Source organism: Natator depressus, chromosome 1, assembly GCF_965152275.1.
Source record: "Natator depressus isolate rNatDep1 chromosome 1, rNatDep2.hap1, whole genome shotgun sequence".
Classification (NCBI taxonomy): domain Eukaryota; kingdom Metazoa; phylum Chordata; order Testudines; family Cheloniidae; genus Natator; species Natator depressus.
The window spans coordinates 205,327,734-205,351,550 of NC_134234.1; the positions used below are offsets into that span (position 1 = coordinate 205,327,734).

A 23,817-nucleotide genomic window follows, 5' to 3' on the forward strand; every position below is an offset into this window, starting at 1 on the left:
CTTAACTTTGCCCACACTTCTCCTATATTCAGAACCAGTCATGCAGATGTGTGTGTGTATATTTGAACCTCCTTTAATTTTCAAGTGTGGCAACCTTGTGTTTGCATTCGTGTCTGCAATTCCTGGGTTTTGCCCATAAAAGCATGTCAGCATTTTTAAAACTTGATGACCGCAGACTATGAATTGACTCTCACAGACAAACAAAAACAAAAGGAACAATTGCAAAGATTTATTTAGCGCAGTCTGTGCTTGGCACTTAGAAACAGAGTTCCGTGCATAGGGCAAATCTTTATACACCTTTTATTCTTCATACATATTTTACATACACTTTTTATTGCCCTCTTTTATATTCATAATATTGAATCCCCCACTAGGCACATAAATACATTTATACAACACCTCAAAACAAATCTCAATAATATCTGTATTCTGTTACTTGGTATTTGCATTTTCACACAACTTAAATGCTTAGCTCGCACCAAGCTACAATTGTTTTCTTATTTTTAAAGGACTTGAAGAAAAAGGAGAAAAAAACAGAAAAGAAAGAAACTTCAAAAGGCAATGATCTATTTGGTAAAACAGAGATCTAATGGCAGGCTGGGTGGAGAACACCTGTCCTTATCATTACTTAAATGCTAAAGGTTTTCTATGGCAACTCTTGCATGCAAGATAGATGAAGTTGGCCATACTATATATCTCAGGTCTGCAGAAAAGCAGAGCTCTCTTTTCTTGCCACCATTCACCATGAGCTGAATCTGGAGCTTTTTCTCTTGTTGAGTTGAATGCTGTGGGGCATATACATTCCAAGCACAGATTTTCGTTTCTTTTTGGCTGTGCTACTCTGGGTGACATCCACAGGAGTTGCACAGCTGAGACACCTCTCCCCTTCGGTATCATTCTAAAAATGCCCCCCAGCATATGGCAAAGGTTCCACCTCTGCTGACTAGGGTGTTCAAAGAAACATTTAATTTATGAGTTAAAACTCCTCGCTCTGGGCTCTCTCTCTTTGTGCAGGCATGGCACCATTGTGAGCTAGACCCATGCAAAGAAAACTGCCTGCCAGGCACAGCCAGACTCAGAAAGTAAATATCTTTTGCGGGAGAGACGTTCCAGTTCAGCAATAATGTTCTGTTACTACAGCGGGGAGAGGGGACCACAGGACTTGTGTTAACTTCAGCAATATGCTAAACCACTCAGGCAGCAAGGAAAAGTCAGGAAAGGGTGAGGCCCTTAACGCAATGGCCTCTCATGGGCAGTGCAGCTCTGTAAGAGGAAGTCTTCAGTGACTTTTTTCCTTTGGTGTGGCGGAGATAGCACACGTACCAGACTCCCTCAACATCAAGAGTTCACGCTAATTGAGAGTAATGCATATACTGTATTTTCTCCGATTCACTCCAGCTTCTCTTAAGTGAGGCACTTCTCTTTAAAAAGTCCATTTGGCGCAGACGCTCCATTGCAGATGCTTAGGCCCCGGATTACAATGAGCAGCAGAGGCTGTCAGAGCAGGGCCTTTCCATTGGATTCTTTGGAGTGTAACTTAGATGGCTTGTGTTTCCATTGATAAGTAAACTACTAGTTCCATTATAAGTTTAAAGGCAAAAAGGTATTGAGACAGGATCGCCCATGGAGACCATGAGGGTCTTGCTGCCTTCAGTTCCAAGGAGACAAATCACTGGTTAAACCATGTGCACGGACATCTGTGAAGATGAGCCTGGAACAGCCCCATATTGTCTGTTGTCACAGGCATTGGCTGTTTGCTGGTTGCTGGATGGAGGACTGATCATGTGCATCCCATGATCCACCCCTGTTGAAAGGTATTGCCTCTCTCCAAAAGCCCCATTGGAAGGGGAAGAACAGAGTAAAGTGCTTTGAGGGGTGGTCAGTTTCTCTGGGCTTGCTGCCAGCCTAGGGGAAGCAGGGAAATTGTATCCGTACAGGTTGTAAGGGTTGTGAAGGGAGAAGGCATTGTAGGAGCTCTGCTGCATGTGGCCACCACCAAACATATGTGAAGAAGAAGAGGTGGAGGCAGGGTTGCCTGCTTGCATGACATATTGAAACTGAGAGGCTGGGAACGACCCCAGCTGGCCACCAAAGGCTTCCATCTTACCATTGTTAGGCAGAGAGGAAGGAGTAGGCATTCCTGAGATCAAGGATGGAGTCCTCTGAGGCATGAAGGTTTCTGAGGGCTGAGTGGCAGAAGCAGTGCCGCTTTGGAGTCGGTTGTACCCACTGTCACTTAGCCCTGGGTAGCTCTGTAAGGCAGCCATGTTGCTTCTGGCACATGGGGGATAATCGGACAGGTTGAGATTGCACAGCTGGCTCTCCCGGCAGCCAACATTGAAAGTGTTGGGGGCCAAGTGAAAGGTTGGAGGGGAACAGGATGGAGAGAGAAGATGAGAGGAGGCAGAGGGCGATGGGGTCCCGGTGCTGGAGGTTGTTGGGGAGGTGCCTGTGCTGCCCCCTGAAAAACAAAACACAAAAGAGGATTTTAAAAGGTCCACAGCACATATGCAAAACAAGATGGTCCCCTTACAAACCAACTTCTCTTAGTAAACAAACATGTAAGGCAAAATGGCCACCGTAAAAACTAGCCTCTACTAGCTTGCATCTTAGTTTCACAAGCAAAATTGCTTGCTCCTTCTTTTGTTATTATTTGATTTTTAAACAGGTTTTCTTCCCTTCTACAATAGGAGAGAGAAGCACCACACCTTACAGCAAATTCCAGATCAGTGAAAACAGCTGTGGGCAAACCCAGCTCCATCTGTCAAGAGATCTGCATTTTACAGGGATATTAATCTAGTGTGCTCTTATTTAAAGTCTTGTCTCACTCTCTACTAGTTTCCAGGAAGACCACCTATTCAGCAGTCTGTACTGCACTGCTGCACACGTGCTTTATCATCAGCACTGCGGGCCTGCAGCAGGAAGTGGCTGAGAGCATGTAGGATTTTTACAGCATTCCATGATTTTCTGTGATGGCTCATTGTGGAGTCAATAGTACTGATTTAAGCCACAGGATAAATTACACTAAAAATGGACAATGGTTACAAGCTACAGTGTGTTCTGCACAGCAGATGAATGGCATGTTTGAATAAGGTTCTTCCATCATCTGCTTTAAATTTAAAACGGTACTGGATTGCATGCCCTCATTTACTATTAATGATTATTATAATTTCTATTACAGTATTAACTATACTGCATAATAAGCATGTGCCTGGTGCCATACAAAGAAATAGAATACCTTTCCCCTTTGAGCTGATAATATGAAGAAGCTAAAAACACAATAATATGAGAAGAGAACATACCAGGAAGGGATGTGGGGAAATGGGTGAAGAACAACAGAGGCATGGCTTTGGGGGGTGCAATTTTCCACTGAGCACAGACTGTAGAAGATATTTTCTTTCAAATGCTTCTTTTTACATTTTACATATTTCTTTATTTGCGGGGCTTGCATGGAAGGGCTTTGCTGAAGAAGTATAGGGGAGCCGGAGGAGGAATATGGTTAGAGGTGTGATGAGACCAGAGCAGAGGGAGAGGAAGATGATTGTAGAAGCTGAATTTTGGTCAAGCTGGAAGGGACCAGAGAAGAGGCAGGGGCACTAGAGAACAGGAAGACACAGTAGTCAAGGTGAATAGGAGTACTTGTGGCACCTTAGAGACTAACCAATTTATTTGAGCATAAGCTTTCGTGAGCTACAGCTCACTTCATCGGATGCATACTGTGGAAACTGCAGAAGACATTATATACACAGAGACCATGAAACAATACCTCCTCCCACCCCACTCTCCTGCTGGTGGGAGAGTGGGGTGGGAGGAGGTATTGTTTCATGGTCTCTGTGTATATAATGTCTTCTGCAGTTTCCACAGTATGCATCCGATGAAGTGAGCTGTAGCTCACGAAAGCTTATGCTCAAATAAATTGGTTAGTCTCTAAGGTGCCACAAGTACTCCTTTTCTTTTTGCGAATACAGACTAACCCGGCTGTTACTCTGAAACTAGTCAAGGTGAGAGCTGACTAAGGTAAGGAGAAGGATTTTGGCAGTGAGTTTTAAAAGGAAAGGACAGATTCTGAGGTACTGTCATGGGAAAAAAATAAGAGGAGTTGGAGACTGCCTGGACATGGTATAAAAATGACAGAGGATTGAATACAGCCCTGAGGCTGGGCACCTGGATAATGGGGATAGTGTAGCTATTGTCAGTGATTGAAAGACAAGTTCTGTTTTCACCATGTTGCATCTGAGTGAGTGGTGGGACACTGATGATGCTACGTTAGAAAGTGATCGAATATTTGAGATGAAACTGAGTGGGGGAGGTCAGAAGGAGCCCTAGATTTGGAAGAAATTAATAAACTTGTTTCTGTTTTCACATCTATTTGGAATGAGAACTAGAAATGGTGAAATACAAGAAGAAAGGCTGGTCTTACGTATTTCCAGCCAAGACAGCAAAGGAGGTTATGGAAATATTGAAGTAAAACCTGTTCTCATGAGATCTGCAGCCTAATTCTGCAAACTCAGCCTGGATAGCTCTGATAAGCATCCAAACTCTTGGGTGATTATCAGAATTAAACTACAATTCTGAATCATTTTAATGTCCTCTTATCTGAAAATGTCTACCTCACTCTGAGTAAACTGCAGAAAAAAAGTGTCCTCAAATATTTATTCAAATGCAAAAGTAAATTTTGATTCAACAGCATTTAAGCACCTTCACTTTCCAAGAACATTCAAGTATTCAAGCTTTCCTAGCATGTATACTCATGAAAAGCACATCTGAGCTTGAATGTTCAAAGATTCACTGTAAGTGAATTCAGAATTTTGTATTTGGTTGTAAAATTTGCAGTTCTTTGTGTGTTTGTTAGTTAAACAAGTCACTCAGTTAGGGAACAGATAAAATACCATGTGATATGTAATGAACCAACACAACACAAATGGCAAAATGTGATGAGCTGAAATGAATTTTTTGTGAACAATCTGCAGGCCATTAATTATATGATGATAGCCTTTGGGAATAAATATGAACACAAATAATTTCTATGAATTTTGTGAGAATGTTGAGATCCATTTGTAGTAAAATTTGTTGAATAAATTATTCATTGTGACTAATCAGTGACCTCTTCTTCTTACACTACGATGAACCTGAGAAAATGGTGTAGGAAAGCAGCATAAACTACTGGCTGCAATATAGGCTAGGCTTGAAATGTTTGTTCAGGAAATTGGGATAGAATCTTAACCAGAGTAGACATTCTGCTTCCTCAGAGCAAGGATGTAAAGATCTATATAGTGGTATTACAAAATGTAATAATTATATTGTACACCTAACGTTGCACATAAACAGGAATTAAAGTGGTTCCACCCCAAGTCATCCCCATCCACTGACCAGCAGTGAAAATCCAGTAATTAAGACAAAGCCAACCTAAAAAGTTATTTTGCACTAGGCCCTAAAAATGGCCATGATCTGATGGACACAACAATGGAAGCAATTCCAGAGCTGCCAACCACTCACCTCAGGAGTTCAACCCTAAGCATGGAACTCAAGAGTTTTCTGGCAAGTCCCAACTGCTACAGAAGGCATGAGGCTGAAGTAGTCACTTGAGTAGTGAGGTGCCAAGTGCTTTATAAAGGATAACCATTGAATGCCATCTGAAGCAGGATGAAGGACAACGTAGGGCATGGAGTACAGGAGTTATGTATTCATATCAGCTTGCCCTGCTTAAAAGACAAGCAGCAGGATTCTGCACTAGCTGAAGTTTTTGAGCTGTCCTCTAGGGTAGAACTCAAGTTAACCCCTACCAGCCAGATACGGTTAGTATTTTCCTAGAGTTGACATTTGTAGTGTCTGGTTCTTGGAAAGATGGTTAATACCCACTTTAGAAAGCACTGAGTCCAGCAAGTGCACACCCATCAAACTAAGGCCTTGTCCATGCAGAGTTTTGCACCATTTTACTAAAGACATGAATTTAAGCCAATTTAGTTAAACTGGTGCAAAAGGCTGTGTGGACATTCTATTTCATTTTAAATGAGGCATAGTTTGGTTTAGCTTAAATCGATTAAAAATAGGTTTAAATTAAACCAAAATAAGTGATTTTTAAACTGAAATAAGAATGTCCACACAGGGATTTGCATCAGTTTAACTAAACTGGTGTACATTTGTGTATAGACAAGGCCTTACTCACACTTGACCTAAACCTTAAGATTTGGCAAGCCAATTCTTTTAACACATTTTCTCTTCTAACAACTCCTCCTCTCACTTTTCAGAAGTTCCTCATGCCAAGATACCTGGTTTGCACTGAAATACATGTTTAAACAATTTTTTGCACTGCTTTCACTGAACTGATTTCAAATGACACCTTCAGGGCATGTTTACATGGGCAGGTAATGCTTACTATTAAAGTACACTGATGTGTTGCACACTAATTGGTCCATGTAGACCCTGCTAGTGCAGACTGCAAATTCCCTACGGTGGTTTAAAGTATCACTGTTTGAAACAGCACTATGTTGAAGTGCACTTGGAAAATTTTAGTGCATACCAGCAGGGTCTACACGGACTAATTAATGCACAACATGTTAGTGTGCATTTCCCCACCATGTAGACAAGTCATTAGTCAAACTGGTGCAAATCTGCATGTAGATAACCCCTTCGGATACAATTTTCAAAGACACTTGAGTGACTTAGCAGCCTACTGCCCAGCTTCAAACGTGACACAGCTGTAGGAGCTAGGCAAAATAATGCATTTCTCTGGGCACTGACACTATTCGTGAATTCAGGTTGAATTCAAAATATAGTTTTGGCTGAAAAACATTCATTCTTTTTCCCTTGAAAAGTCAAAACAGTTCATTTCAACCATTTTGGAGTTCATTTCAAAATGGAGGGTTGTTTTTTTTTTCAAAATGTAGCTATATGCACTTTTTTTAAAAAAAAGGTGAACCTCCCTCCTGAAAATTCCACGAAGCCTCCCCCCCACACACCGAAATTCATTTCTGATCTAAAAACACCGTGAAAAAACAAAATTTAATTTTGTTTCTGGTGGGTTTTGATACAAAAAAAAGTTTTGGGGTTTTTGTTTTGGTTTTTCATTTTGGCAACAAAACAAAACAAAAAAGTCTGTTTTGGTTAGAAACAAACTGAATTTTTGTTTTTTTGTTTTGGGGTTTTTTTCAGATTTTTTGGTTCAGACCCTGAATCAGAAAAACAATTATTTGCTCAGCTTGACTTAGGAGCCTAAGTCCCATTGGCTTTCAGTGACACTTAGGCTCCTAGCTGCCTAAGTCCCTTTTGAAAATGGGTTTGGGGCCAGATTTTTAAAGGTATTTAGGCATTGAAAAATGCAGATATGAGCCTAATGGGATTTTAAAAAGTTCCTGTTAGCCTAAGTCCCATTGAAATCACACTAGATGCTTTTCAAAATTTTACCCTTTTAGTTGTGACAGTCATTAGATGACTGCATACATACAGGGAACGGATGTGTTGAGTAAGAGAACATAATTCCCTTCCCCCCTATAAACACATGTGCATACATGTGTGCACGCACACACACACACACACACTTTTGACTAAAAATGGCTCAAGAGCTCTTATTTCAACTTTCCAAAGCACTTTGCCTTTGCACAGAGAACAAGAATGAAAATGATAACCCAAAGGTGAACATTTCAGGAGGTTATGGGTAAGTGAGGGCTCATGCAGTCTTAGATAACTTTAACCATACTGGTCACTTCTGAGTGGTTGCTATTATCTACTTCTAAAAAGAGTACCATAGTTAATATTTATTCTGCATACCCTCCACTGTTCAGAAGCCTTGCTGACAAGTAAGATTTTTTGTTTTAGCCATCCATTTATGGAGTATAATCATGTATAATACTGGATTCCTGCATTAATCAAACCCCAGTGGAGGACCTGAAACTAGTAGTTTAATATATGACAGATTTTCACTTGCTGTAACCGAAACTCTATACTGTGCATAAAAGGTCCTGTCCTCCCTTTCTGTTGTCCTTCCAAACTTTGCATTACAAATATGACTGACAAGCAACAGATTTCTCCTTCTCTTGCCCTCTCTACACCTCTGTCTGCTTTTCCTAATTTTCAAGAACTCAATTGCACAGAAATCTAAAAATGGCAGAAAGCTGGGAAGAAGCGAGTCACCAGAGAGTTCTTCATCACATTACCCCTGCAACCTCTCAGATTAGTTTCATTTCTTCTTTACGCCTGCAATACCTCCCTGTCAGTGGAGATGTTCAGAAACTACATAGCTTTGATGCCTCTTTCAAGGCATCTCAGTCCCAGCAGGTGCAGTGCTATGTGACCTTCCAATGGAAAAGAAGTCCGGAGTGTTCACAAAAAAGCAATGCCCTGGGCTTAACCGTTCCATCAAGGCTGTCATTCCTGTGCTGATTATCCTCACAATGCTGAGTACTGAATTTGTGAGTAACTGGAATCCAGTCCCACATTTCCTGAAAAAGTCAATGGAATTTTCCACCCATGGTTATCAGCAAGCTAAGAATGGAAGCAATACAAATTGCTTCGAAGATGTGCAATGTGCTAGACTCCATCCTGTTTCTTTCTTGGTTCTGGGAACTATATCTTCCCCTTTCGTGGGGTGATGAGACGGATCTATTTCTCCATAAAGATTTGCTCCATAAGAACATAACTGCTTGTTTCCTCACTACAATTTTTAGGCAATCATTGAATTATCAATTCATGGCACAATCTTCAAAAGGATAGAGATGAGGCTGAAAGACTGTTTGCATAGTTGTTGCAACAGCCAGGATTTCTCAGAAGCTCTTTTCAGTCTCACGTATGAGTCTATTAAAAGGTCCACAGAAGAGCAACAAAGATGGTTACAGGGATGGATTTAGGAGGAGAAGGGACTTATTAGAGGACACACAAATACAAAGAATCAGACATTAGACATTCAGAGTTAGAAGGGTGTAATGAAAGCTGAGCTGTCACTTCTTTTAAGATGCCTCCAAGTCTGAGAATCTGTAGAAATATTAGTAAATTTAGAACCAGTTACAATAATACTTTCCATTTTTATAGCATTTCTGAAGCATCCCCCTATAGCTCACCTTGACCAACCGACATGTTAAAGCAACAACTTGCCCAGTTTACACCAGGATTTTAAACTGTGCTAGATGTTTAGACCAAGACCAAAAAGAGGATAAGAACCCACAGTGCCAGGCGCCCAGTCCTGCATGCTAATCCCTAGGCCATGCTTTCTTAAAGGAAAAGAGACAATAACACCCATACGGATAGTCTGTCACACAATGGCTTGTGTCCATCATGACAACCATAGGATTTTCCTGTACTGCATCTACACTCACTCAACCAGATGCTCATTGCACCAGATTGTCAGCCTTCGGCATGGCCAGCAGTAATGTAGTAAATAGATCTCTTTCCTGGACCATATATCACCTACAGAAATTAGTTTCCTACAACCTCAATTCAGATACAGGCGTATTAATCTGATTCATCTCTGTGGGCTGTTAGATCCAGTGAGCTTCCAGGACACCCTAGAGGAGAAACTGTCTAGCAGCAAGAATAGTTCACTGACCACTACAACAATCAGTTGGACACAACCGTTGATATACTGGCCTCAAAATGGCCACTGCCCCAATGAAGTATATCAAACAAAGACTGGTTGCAAATAATGAACATTTGTGGCACCCCTCTGCGTCTGATACTGAAATATGCAAGGAAATCCTGCAGTTTTGCTGCTAAGATTAATCAAATCTGAGATAGTCTCATCAGCACCAAAGAAACCAACCCGAGACAACGACCTGTGGCCCTTCCACCATTCTTGATAGAGGTCCAGTCCAGCAGAGGCCCTGGAAACTCTAGGCCAGTACATGCTAAGCAGATCCCTGCCTCCAGGCCTACTGCTAAGCAAGATTTTTGAATTGTGGGGAAAAAATATACTAGTACTATCCCAAGCCCAACACACAAACCAAGCTCCACTCATACTGAAATGAGATGCCATTCACAGTAGATTGTGCAATTCTTCATAATATGACTATCCCTTTTCTCTCTTGTGTGATTTGATTAGCAGTGAAACTGATAACATTTAAATTCTGTAATAAGGATTCAGAGTTAACACCAGCGGTTCACCTGGAGACTCTGGTCAACTCAGGGGGCTCGGGTAATTTTATAGAGCAGGATGTGGGTAAGGCCCACGGGATCCCTGCAGTGTGTAAGAATCTCTGGATCTGGCGGAAACCATTTCTGGGTTGCTCCTAGCCTTGGTGCTGGTCATCCACCAGACCACCCATTAGCAGTAATTACTCTTCTGGGGCACTGGGACCCTCTTCAGTTCAGGTTGATTCAGGGCCCCCCATGCCCTGGTCATCCTGGGAATGCTCTGGCTTGTTGCTTATGACCTCCCACAAACGGCAGCCTCCAATGGTCAGCTGTACCCTTGAGCTTTTTACTAGTGCAAGCTCACCCCAGTGGAGCAAAACTATGGCTCAAATCAGCCTTTGAGGAATGGCGGCATCTCCTGGAGGGTGACAGATTCCTATCCATGTCCTCACCGACCACAAGAACCTTGAATTTCTGAAGATGGTTCAGGAAGCACCTAAGTCGGCGCTGGTCCTGCTTCTTCACACAAATCGACTCCATGGTGACCTACCGCCCCGAGACCAGGAATGGGAGGGCAGATGCATTATCACAAAAGACTGACAAAGGTGGTGCATTTTATGCCACATTGCAGTCTCCCCACTGCCCAGGAAACAGTCCATTGTTTGAAGACAACGTCTTTCGCCTTCATGGATGCCCACAAGTGTAATATCTCACCAAGGGTTCCAGTTAGTTTCCTGCTTTTGCTGGGAATTTTTGCATCTACTTGGCACCGAACTTTGCACCTTGACAGCTTACCACCCTAGTATCAATGGCCAGGCAGAGAGAGTGAATCAGGTCCTGGAGTAACACCCATGCTGCTTCCTAAATTACCACCAGGACAATTGGCTGGCACTCATTCCCCAGGCAGAATTTGCCTACAAGTCCACGCATACCATCACCCACCAGACCCCTTTCTTCACAAATGCCCACTGTTGCTGACCTCACTGCACACATCCACTAAGAACATCAAGAACTCAGGCACTGGTTAGCACAGACTTACACAGCATACAAGTGCCGACTGACACTGTCAGCTAACCCTTAACTTCAAGGTACGGGATAAGCTTTGGCAATATGTCCAAAACCCTTGCTCCCACCTGTCTATCCGAAAATTGGACCACAAATACTTGGGGACCTTTTGCAATCATGGAACAACTTAACCTGGTAGCCTTTCAACGGCAGCTGTAAGAATCCCTCAAGGTCCACCTTGTGTTCTCTCTACTGAAACCTTTCACTGAGAATCCCTTCCCACAACGCACTACTCCTCCCCCTCTGCCGATAACCGAACAGGGCAAAGAGCAAAACGTGGGCCAGCAGATTCTAGAATCCCACCAAGCCTGGGGAAGACTCCAATATCTGATTGACTGGGAGGGATATGGCGTTCGTGGGAAACCATGGAACACATTCATGCCCCAGACCGCCTGAGCACCTTCCACCAGACCTACCCCAAGAAACCTGGCCCAAGGTCTCCTGGGAGGTGACCCCAGAAGGGAGAGGGGTGCTGTCAGGCACCAGACCAGCTAGGAGCAGCTGCTGGCCTTCTCCCTGACTAACTGCACTGCTAGGCAACGAATGAGCCCAGCTGCACCGCCTCAGAACTCTCCGAGGGGCCACAGCCCCTGATTGGCTGCTGGTGTAGCAGTCCTGCTTATAAGCCTGGCCCCCACAGCTGGTCAGTGACTGCTCAGCACACACCACACCTGCAGCTGTGCTTGCCCTTCCTCCAGCCCTTGTTCCAGTCTCTGCTCCAGCCCCTGCTCCCCTCTGGCTTTGACCCCCAGCTCTGCCTCTGGTTTATGACCCTGGATGACCCTCAGGTTCTGACATTCAGCTTCATCTCTCCAGTACTGATCCATGGCTCTGCCTCTAGCTTACAACTCTGGTTTACCCTCTCCAGCTCTGGCATTTGGCCTCTGCCCCTCCGGTACTGACCCTCAACTCATTTCCTGGACTCCACCCGCCCTGGACCCAGCAGGCCAAACTCTCACCTTCACCACTAGGCCTGATCGCCCACGGCCTGGTCAACAATAGTATTGCACTGCACTACACTGGTTACATTTAAGTCGCATATGGAACGTTATCTTAACTTTTAATTATGAAATTATAGATTCTGGAGCACCATACTGCAGCCTCCCCAAAAAGCAATAGTTTGTCAAGCTACCAGAAGGTGGCCCAGTTTGTCCTCATTTAAAGGAAGCAATGCTGGCCATATGAAGTATACAATAGTCTGACTTGCACTTGGGAAACCAGCACTTCATTAACAATAACTCTGCCAACAATTGCCCTGTTTCTAACATCTCTTTCTAGGGCAAACTAGTCAAGTTTGGAGACCAAACCCTAACATCTGACTGCTGCAATTATCCTAGACCACACACAATTGCTTTTCAGACCAAAGACAGCACCATGATAGCTGTTGTAACACTTGTTTAAAAGAATTATGACAATGGACAGGTGGTAAAATATCCAAGCTTAAACATCCATGGATCTTCCAGTTGCCTTTGACTTCATCAGCTAAGTTCTCATGGGAGAAACTCTTTTTGGGATCTCAGACAAATCCCAAAGAGACTTGACAGGCAATTGCTCCTCCCTCTTCCCCTCCCCAAGAGCTCTTGTATGTGGAGTCTTGCAGGGTTAAGTCTCATTTACTTTTTAGCACAAACACCCACACCCACATACACTTTCACTCACAACCTTTGTTTCAGCAAATGGGGTCACCGCATCGACTCAGGGTTACCAGGACCTGATAGAAATAAGCACATTCATAAACAGTATTGTAGGGGTTCTCAACATTTTTCTTTCTGAGGCCCCTCCAGCATACTATAAAAACTCCACGGCCCACATGTGCCACCATAACTGGTTTTCTGCATATAAAAGCCTGGGCTGGCATTAGGGGGTAGCAACCAAGGCAACTGCCTGGGGCCCCATGCCACAAGGGCCCCCATGAAGCTACAGTGCTCAGGCTTCGGCTTCAGCCCCATGTGTTGGGGCTCCGGCTTTCTACCCTGGGCCCCAACGAGTCAAATGCTGGCCCTGCTTAGCGGCCACCCTGAAACCTTCTTGCGGCCCCCTAGGGGGCCCTGGGGCCCTGGTTGAGAATCACAGCAGTATTGAATAGCAAGTGGCTCAAACTCAGCCTAAGTAAAATCAAGGTGAAGCCTATGAGAAGGGCGGATCACTTAGAGAAAACTAGCTAGAAAATCAGCATCACCCTCAATTCAGGGCTTCTCTCGATCAACTGTCAAGGATCTATGGAGCCTCAGGTCCCTTTTGGACTCATCTCTGTTTCTGGAACTACAGTCTTATTCCATTTTGCCAGTAAAATAGCCAGATTGTGTCTTCTTCTTGGCTGAGGACCACTTTGGTCCATGCCTTTGTCAGCTCTAAGTTACACTGCTACAATGCACTCTACCTTGGGCTGACTGTGAGGGCTACACTGAAACTCCAGTTTGCACAAGACCCAGCATCCTGCCTATGAACAAGAGAGCACAATGAAAGGACATCACATCAATGTTCCACACACTCCTTTGGCTCCCTGTTTAGTTCTAAATCTATTTCAAGCTCCCAGACCTAATCTTGAAGGCTATTAATGGGCTGTGGCATGGGAGAGAGATAGTCTCTCCACCTGTGACACAGAAGACAGCTGAGACCAATGGGGATGCTGCAGTTAACGGGGATCAGGAGCAGATGGTACAGTGTTCTCCACAGAGGCCCATTTCAGAGCAAAGATATTCCATTTGAAAGGAATGGTGCCTTAAAAATTCATTGTTTGGAATTAAAATTTTGAATTTTTATGGATTTTTAATGTGAAAATAGCTCTTTAGTGGACAAGTGAACTTTGAGGGGTACAACATAGTTGAAACACCATTTCACATGAATATTTTGCCAGCTTTGCAATTCTGCTCAGGAGGAAATCTCTCCCAGCAAGTAGAGTAATGCACAATTGGCTGGGTGCGTTAATTTTTACAAGATGCACATTTTGTTTGATTTCATATGAAGCATCAGGTACTTATCATTACCACAATGCTGGTGAGATATGGGATTTACTGGTCCAATCCAGTTTGTTTAATCCTATGTTCTTACAATTATTGTTAAAGATCGGCTCATCTTAGTGTTTTGTGGGGACCAGTCTAATATAGAGGAGCCAGCAACAGCTCTTTCAATGTTGAAAAGTGACATAATCCAGAGTTATTGGAACTCTTATTTTATTTATTATTTGTTTTATGTTCTTTGTTAGAGTCAAGAAACCAAGCCACGTATTTTTTAATAATGAGAATCTGGCTCAGGTTCAGTCTAAATTTCAAAAAATATATTCCTATTAAAGAGTTTAATAGATTCTTGGCTTTCCCCCCATCTCTTTGCCATATGCATTCAATAATCCCAAGTTTTTTTTCCCCTGGTAATAAGTAGATTTCAGTGATGGTAACATCATGCTTCAAAAGTTCAGCTGGATGGAGATCTGTTGTCATTGTGGCAAACTCCACTTACTGAAAAACTGGGACTCATTTGGACTCTCTGCTGCTCAGGAAACATTCTGTGCTCAGCCCTGAAAGACATACTGGTTCTTGGACAGAAGTAGCATGCCCCTCACTGGGAGGTCCATGTGGTGACCTCTAAAGCACCAATCCTGCACAGGCTTCAACATGCGCTTAGCTTTCCTAGTGAGTAGTCCCAGCGAAGTCAGTCAGACACATGTGTTTGCGGTATCATTTGTGTGATTTCAAATGCAAACAGAAACCTGTTATTTTTTTAAACTACAGTGTTGCTCAGTCCTTGAGTAGCATAATGGAATCCACTGCACTAGATGTTTGATTCTGGGCAATGTCACTGTGGGCTCTGCTCTCAAAAAAGCAAACAATGGTACGGTTTGGAATGGGATGGAGAATTGTATACAGTAAATATTATAATGCCTTTATATAAATTAATGGTGCGGCCCCATCCAAATACAGTCAGCAGTACTGGTCACCCCATCTCAAAAAAGTTATTGAAGAATTAGAAGCGATGGAGAGAAGTGCAATGAAAAGGATCCAAGGCCTGGAAAAATTTTCATATGAAGAGAGATTGAAAAGATTGGGATTGTATAATTTACAAAGGAGAAGACTAAGAGGGGAGACGATAAAAATTTATAAAATAATGAATGCTATAGAGGAGATAGATCAGCAGCTTCTGTTCTCCCTGTCTCATAACACAACAAGGAGACATTAAGCTAAAAGTGGCAAATTCAAAACAGATAAATGGAAACACTTTTTCACACAATGTATGATTAATCTGTGGACCTCACTGGCACATAAAGTTGTTGAGGATCTGCTAGGTTAAATAGCCCTGTAGTACTAAGTATTTTCTCCCCGTGAAGGAACCTCAGGAAGGTCTGTAATCAAGTCACCTCTCAATCTTCTTTATGATAAGCTAAGTCTCTCACTATAAGGTATTTTCTTCAGATCTCGGACCACTTTTGTGGTTCTTTCCTGAACACTTTCCAATTTGTCAACATTCTTTTTAAAATGTAGACACCGGAACTGGATGCAGTATTCCAGCATTGGTCTCACGAATGCCATATAGAGAGGTAAGATCACCTCCCTACTGTTACATGTGACTCCAAGGATCACATTATCCCTTTTTGCCACAGCACTGCACTGGGAGCTCATGTTCAGGTGTTTGTCCAGTACGACCCCTAAATCCTTTTCAGAGTCACTGCTTTCCAGGATATAGCCCTCCCCCACCCCTGGTATAGGTGTGGCCTACATTTGTTGTTCCTAGATGTATGACCTTGCAATTGGCTATATTAAAATACATTTTGTTTTAATAGGCCCATGGTACCAAGGGATCCAGATCGCTCTGTAGGACTTCCCTGTCCTCATCAGTATTTAGCCCTCTTTCAAACATTGTGTCATTTGCAAATTTTATCAGCAGTGATTTTATGTTTACTTCCAGGTCATTGATAAAAATGTTGACTAGCATCAGGCCTAGAACTGATCCCTGTAGCACCCTGTAAGAAACACGATGATTTCCCCATTGACTACTACTTTTTGGAGTCTGTCAGTTAGCCAGTCCTGAATCCATTTAACATGTGCTTTATTAATATTGTATAGGGTTAATTTTTTCATCAGAATGTCATACAAGTCAAAAGCCTTTCAAAAGTCTAAGTATATTACATCTACACAGCACTTTTTATACTTTATCAACCAAACTTTTAATCTCATCAAAGTATGAAACCAGATTTGTTTGACAAGATCTATTTTGGAAAGGGTCTCTGGCCTGGATCCACAACGGCTTCTAGAAAAATCACAGGAATAACACTGCAATCCCCAAAGCCTGAGATAGGATCATAGAATCATAGAATATCAGGGTTGGAAGGGACCCCAGAAGGTCATCTAGTCCAACCCCCTGCTCGAAGCAGGACCAATTCCCAGTTAAATCATCCCAGCCAGGGCTTTGTCAAGCCTGACCTTAAAAACCTCTAAGGAAGGAGATTCTACCACCTCCCTAGGTAACGCATTCCAGTGTTTCACCACCCTCTTAGTGAAAAAGTTTTTCCTAATATCCAATCTAAACCTCCCCCATTGCAACTTGAGACCATTACTCCTCGTTCTGTCATCTGCTACCATTGAGAACAGTCTAGAGCCATCCTCTTTGGAACCCCCTTTCAGGTAGTTGAAAGCAGCTATCAAATCCCCCCTCATTCTTCTCTTCTGCAGACTAAACAATCCCAGCTCCCTCAGCCTCTCCTCATAAGTCATGTGCTCTAGACCCCTAATCATTTTTGTTGCCCTTCGCTGGACTCTCTCCAATTTATCCACATCCTTCTTGTAGTGTGGGGCCCAAAACTGGACACAGTACTCCAGATGAGGCCTCACCAGTGTCCAATAGAGGGGAACGATCACGTCCCTCGATCTGCTCGCTATGCCCCTACTTATACATCCCAAAATGCCATTGGCCTTCTTGGCAACAAGGGCACACTGCTGACTCATATCCAGCTTCTCGTCCACTGTCACCCCTAGATCCTTTTCCGCAGAACTGCTGCCTAGCCATTCGGTCCCTAGTCTGTAGCGGTGCATTGGATTCTTCCATCCTAAGTGTAGGACCCTGCACTTATCCTTATTGAACCTCATCAGATTTCTTTTGGCCCAATCCTCCAATTTGTCTAGGTCCTTCTGTATCCTATCCCTCCCCTCCAGCGTATCTACCACTCCTCCCAGTTTAGTATCATCCGCAAATTTGCTGAGAGTGCAATCCACACCATCCTCCAGATCATTTATGAAGATATTGAACAAAACCGGCCCCAGGACCGACCCCTGGGGCACTCCACACTGCAGAACTATAAAATCCATTTTTTAAGAGGACAGGCAAGCAGTGATGTTCCAAATGCAGGTAGCGTCTCATATGCTAGTTTAGACCAACTGGGAATACTGTTTTTAAGGGGTTTTATGCTACCCTTAACATATCTGCTGATTTTGCCCCATCATTGTTGCTTTTCCTATGCTCTGGAAATCATGACTCTTAACTTTACTGAGCAGTAAGTGTGTGTTGCCCGGAAACCTTACATATTAAAATCCGCTATCAGAATAGATGGGCAGGGTTCTTGGTTAATAGAATTCTGTGGTTTGTATTGCGGCGTAATGGTGTAGAACAGCCATGGCACTTGGAGTAACAGGAAGACTCTGTGCCTGACCTTCATTCCTAACAGGAAGCAGATCCTGCAACAGCCACACTTTATTGCAATCACAGTTCTTACAACACTCCTTCCACCTTCCTGGGCATTGACAGCTCAGCATTCTTGACTTTACATGCCATAGCAGAAAGTGTACATTTCACTGGTGTCACAAAGGGCCCCATCCCAAAACAGGCACTTACATTGCATGCAAAACGTGCAGCTGTGGGAAGTAAATGGATTCCTGCAATTTGTCAGTCTCTCTCACAGATGCCATACAATCACCCATTTGAAGAGGCAACTGCACGCTCTGTGCACAATTTATGTGCACATTTATTAAAATAATGCCCTAAACTTTCCAAATCTTAGATCTCAAGGTGTATAACAGAACTGCATTCAGCCCAAAATTTTCACCCTTGGGGCCTAAAGTTAGGCACCTACATCCATATTTAGCCCCCTAAATTATCAGGCTGGCTGATCTTCAAAAGGGCTGAGCCCAAACAGCTCCTACTGAAATCAAGGATGCTAAACAGTGGACTTACCTGTCACAACATTTACAAAACCCAAGTGGTTAATAGCAAGGAAATAAATAGTTAAGGACATCATGTGGCTTGCTCAGCAGAAGTCCGAGAGGTGGCTTTAAGCCCTGGGTCCAGCAACTGGATCCTGCAGTCTGATCTATTTGTGCTAGCTGCCCATGGCCCTCTGGGTCTGTTCCAGCTGCTGGGGATCAAATGGATGCACAGATGCCACAGCCAGGCCCCCTATCCCACAGGCTAGGGAGAGAGGGGTGTAGAAACCTCGGAGGCTCTATGCCACCTGAGGATCCCCTTTGGTAAGGTGAATCTTTAGGTAGTGGGATTCACCAGCTTTTAGGATTGCTTTGTGTTGCCAGCATAGTGCAAAGCAGACCTAATGCTCCAGAGAATCAGGACCTAACACCTTTAACATTTTCAATTTTGTTCAGACTTGGCATGATTCTTCAAAGTCTTCATGAGAGCCCCAAACCGGTCAAGGCTGATGAACGTCAGTTATGTAGTTTTTAAGTTATTTAGATATAAGATTGGCAAATCAGGGGTCCCAAATGGGGACAACTTATTTAAAGCCATCCTGAACCTAGTGGGCTGTAGAGCAGCTAGTGGTGGGCTGCAGGGAGCTGGCCAGTCAAATGGTGCTGGCTCTCTTCCTGGTTTTTCAGCTGCCAAATTGCATTAAAAGAAGCTAAAAATATATTAAATACTTTCCTTTCCTAACATTACTTCACCATGTAAGCAACTGCTGTAGTTGCTACTAGGATGTTATTTGATAACCAGTGGGAGGGGAAGTGAACAGTGCAATCACAAATAGGAAGCAGGTAGTCCAGCCAATCGGCAGTGATGGGTGGGGTTGGGGGCAGGGAGGTTGCTTTAATGATCATGAGTAGAAGGGGAGGTGTCCATAAGGCAATCTTTTTATTAAAATGTGGTCCGTATAAAGAAAATGTTTTGGACTCCAGGCATTAAGCAGTCTTTAACTACATGTTCACAGGTTTTCTTAGACTTGGGTCTCTGAAGTTGTAGAAAACCCACTCTCTCTTATATTTGTACTATTTGAGAAATGGTTTGTGATCAGGAAATGAGCATGTATAAGGAGACTGACATTACTGCCAGATTCTGGCTCTGTGCCACTGGAAAGCTGGTGCAACAGGCTACCTGGGGATTACACAGGTGCAACAGGAATTCCCAGGTGATGCAGAGCCAGAGTAGCACCTCTGTGCCAATGCCTCTTCTGACCCGGCCCCAGCAGTGTGCATTCCCTGGAGAAAGGGTATATGGCATCACTGCACCCAGACAATCCCTACCTATTGGAACAGCCCCTTTAGGCCATAAATAGCAAAGCATAACTAACAGCAGGCTTCAAGATGCTCTAATTTATGCTGGGGCTAGGTCCGTTCCTGACCTAAGATCTTTGGACTCCCTTTTTGGTCTTGTGCCAAGCACAAATGAGACTAGAGAAAGTGGCCCTAAGATTGTGCATTCAATCTCACCATTTGCATTTCTTTCCTTTTGGTTGCTTAACTGCACAACCTTAACATGAAAAGACAGGGTTTTTTTTGTTTGTTTGTTTGTTTGTTTGTTTTGCATTTATATCTGAATATAAAGGACCAGTTTGTGATACCTTTACTCACAGTGAATGGTACCTTTTACCATGAGTAGTCCACTGAAGTCAATTGTAAGAAACTACTCAATGTGAGATGAGGTATCACAATCTGGCCCAAAGCAATGAGAAACTTACATCACCACTGTATTCATAATGGGGTTTTCACACTGCAGAAAACTTTTTTTAAGGGAGCAGTGATAAAGAAATGGCCATGGCTCCTTCTGTTCTGTATTTCTATTAGCTTGCAGGGAAATGAAGTCTCATTCCTGTACTTGTCATATCACAGTCTGTTGCATGACAGAAGCGTCTGAGTTTTAATCCCGTGTGTTGCTAGTATTATTATGCCACTGCAGAATCCAGTAAAGCCAGCCAGTAACAGCTATGTCTTCGCTGCACACAAAAACCGGTGTGTTTTCACACTGAGATAGCTAACTCAAGATAGCTATGTCAGTGCAAAATCTGAGTGGAGACAAGGCACAGGAAGTTTTTACCTTGATGTAGCTAGAGATGAAAGCCCCATTTAACACACCGAGAGATATGGCAAGCAGAAACTGTAGTAAGAAACAGTATGAAGAACCTGTGAAAAGGGTATGTCCGGTATACTGGACAATTTCCACAAGTACCACTTCAACACAAAGGATTTTCTTGAAAGTGAGACTGGGTTTCATATGAGAGGTGGTGTGATTCTATTGGCATGTACATGATGATACAGGTTCATGGAATGTTCTGGTTCAGAAAAGGTCCCCAGTGGATCACGCAGTCCAGCCTTCTCCTTCCTCCCACCACATCAGAGCATGACTCAAATGGTAAACATGTAACAATGCCCTTTTCTGTCACCTTCTCCTCAAGCAGGCGTGTCTCCACCACTTCCCTTCTGTACTCTCCTCACATATGCTAAACTAATGTATTTATCGGAGTAGTTCCCCATGTACCTGTGTTCCTCCTCATTCTAGCCCTTATATACCCCAGAGATCCAAGGGATACTCAAGTGGCTTCACCACATCTCCTAAATTATAAAACCTCCATATTTCTAGAGCTGGTTGCTTCTCTTTTCTGTTTTATATCTCTTCATGGCAGTCAACAAACTCTGTGACTCAGCTGGACAATATAACATGGCTTTTGCCTCCCTGCCACCATTTTTTGCCCTTTATACAATGGCTCACCTTGCTGTTTCTGCATGGTAGTGAAATCTTCAAAAGTGAGGGTGCGCACAGGGGGCCTCCAGAACGCATATGTTTCCATAATGGCCTCCAGGCCAGTTCTGTGGAATGAAAATAGAGCAAGGAAAGAAAATGTCAAACAGCTAGCAAGTATATCAGCTTCAATAAAGAAATAGTCCTAACCTCATTTGACAAACTGCCAATGGCCACTGTAAGGTCACCTTGACATCTGTGAATTCCTCAAGCAAGCCCTACTGCACAGGTGTTGTTCACAAGAATAAAACTGAATTTTCCCAGTCCAGGATAAGAATAGATTGTATCAGTATTCCAATTATTTTTCTTTTTAACCAGGACCCTAAAATCTCTGTACTTTTCGTGGGCAAAAGTTTTGATGTTTAGTTCTTTGCTGCTGACTTTTCCAAGCTGTGCAGCATGAAATCTGTGTGAGTGTGTCTCTCTCTCTCACTCACACACACACGCAAGATGGGATTCAGCCTAGTGAACCTGAAGAAGATGTGAGGAAGGAGGATTTTTTATGAAATTCTCCCTCGCCCTTTCCCCCATATTTTGGATACTTATCTGAACCATGTTCATTTCAAAATCAGTCTGGAACCCTAGCCTAAGGAGGGGCTCTCGGGAGATCCCCACTGCTTTCTAGTTTTGCCTGGGTCAGAAATGCAGTGAGAGGCCTTTTCTTGGTATGGCTGGCACCTCCACTTTGGGTTCCTAGCCCAAAACAAGTGCAGAAACAGACAGGAAAAAAAAGCGAGCTGAAATTTTCTTGGCTTCCTAAAGTGGTTGGGTTTCACCTTGAAGGTGTCAGGTGGGTTATTAGTTTACAGCTATCCTTAAATGCCTTGATTTTAAGTTACTAGTATACAGTTAGGGCTATGAAGAAGAGTTAGCAGGAAAAGAACTGTATGGTCTTTATGGAATCCTCCTCCCCAAATATGTTCTCCTTTCTAGAGTGAAATCTGCTCAACTCATCCCACGATTGCTTCATTTCTCTCTGTCTTTCAATGGCACGTTGGCTCCCCTGTACTGATTAAGCACAGCTAAGCGATGCTTCATTAAATGTGCAAATGTATCCCCTTTCAGCGCAAGTGGCTCTAACAGCCCCAGAGCCTCTCAGCCCACTGACTGCTGATACTGTAGCTGGCTTTTGCCTTTGAAAATGTCTTCCTGCACGTGCCTCCACTCACTTAGTTAACTTTTCATAGTTGCCCCGGAAGCTTGGATGCTTTAAATATATTGGAGTTGGCAAACCAAACTCTCTGTATTTTAAGAGGAGGTTTAGAGGAAAGATTGTTGCCTGGTGTTTATTAGCTGCTAAGCTGTTAGAAGTAGGAACAGAAGACATCTCCACATAGCAGGCTCGCACCAGCACTGAATATATTACAACACAACTATTTGGTTAATACGGAGGCCTTTGGCAGCTCATGGAGCTCAGAGACAACAAGACAAAATAACCCATGAACCGAAAAGCTAAGCCTAGAACTGTGTGTTGAAGCTGCATGTAAGCTGCTGGCATCCCCCGGACCTTACAAATGTCTTCTCTCCTTTGCTGAGAAATCAGCTCCCGTGTCACGCCAGTGTGTTAGCTCTTTCTGCTTCTCACACAGAAAAGTGAAGCTGTGGAGAGACAGGTACAGTTTCTTGGCCTCATGAAACCATCAAAAGCCCAAACCCTGAGGGAAGATTTCCTGTCACATGAAAACTAAAGGGAATAAAGGTTCCAGCACTGTTAATTTGGCTGTTTTGCATGTCCCATACCGAACAATAACACGTCAACCCACATTACTCACTAGAAAAGAGGATCTATGCACAGCTTGGCTGAGTTAATTGTGTTCTTAAACCCTTAGCCTTTTCATTCTCTGCGCCAGAACCTGACCTCCAGCGCCAGTGTGCCCATGTGGTCTCCAGTCAAGCTGTGGCTCAGAGGAGCAGAAATGCCCCTTCCCCATCCTGGGTCCTGCACCAAGCATGGCTCAGCTTGATCCCGGGCTGTAGCTCTCCGAGTCTAACTGTATAGCCCTTCATTGTAATTACACAGGTTTTGGTATTTCGAGGGAAAAAAGGGAATAATTTGGAACAAATGAAAAGCAAAACAGAACTAAAACGCAGAGCTCTTTGGTGAGTAGCGCTTTCAGTCTCAGAACTGACTAATCTAATCGCCTTTTATGATGAGATTACTGGTTCTGTGGATGAAGGGAAAGCAGTGGATGTATTGTTTCTTGACTTTAGCAAAGCTTTTGACACGGTCTCCCACAGTATTCTTGTCAGCAAGTTAAGGAAGTATGGCCTGGATGAATGCACTATAAGGTGGGTAGAAAGCTGGCTAGATTGTCGGGCTCAACGGGTAGTGATCAATGGCTCCATGTCTAGTTGGCAGCCGGTGTCAAGTGGAGTGCCCCAGGGGTCAGTCCTGGGGCCGGTTTTGTTCAATATCTTCATAAATGATCTGGAGGATGGTGTGGATTGCACTCTCAGCAAATTTGCGGATGATACTAAACTGGGAGGAGTGGTAGATACGCTGGAGGGGAGGGATAGGATACAGAAGGACCTAGACAAATTGGAGGATTGGGCCAAAAGAAATCTGATGAGGTTCAATAAGGATAAGTGCAGGGTCCTACACTTAGGATGGAAGAATCCAATGCACCGCTACAGACTAGGGACCGAATGGCTAGGCAGCAGTTCTGCGGAAAAGGACCTAGGGGTGACAGTGGACGAGAAGCTGGATATGAGTCAGCAGTGTGCCCTTGTTGCCAAGAAGGC

The 23,817-nt window shown here is 43.5% G+C and overlaps 1 protein-coding gene across 1 annotated transcript in view; it reads right to left on the reverse strand.

Moving 5' to 3' along the window:
* Positions 1–378: 378 nt before the first annotated feature.
* Positions 379–23,817, reverse strand: part of TBX15 (T-box transcription factor 15) — a 132,414-nt gene continuing 108,975 nt past the window's right edge. The window contains exons 7-8 of the mRNA XM_074947617.1: positions 21,046–21,143; positions 379–2,461 (exon numbers count right to left, since the gene is read on the reverse strand). Of these exons, the coding sequence (XP_074803718.1) occupies positions 1,677–2,461; positions 21,046–21,143 (883 nt within the window). The 3' untranslated portion in view covers positions 379–1,676. The remainder of the gene's footprint in view (positions 2,462–21,045; positions 21,144–23,817) is intronic.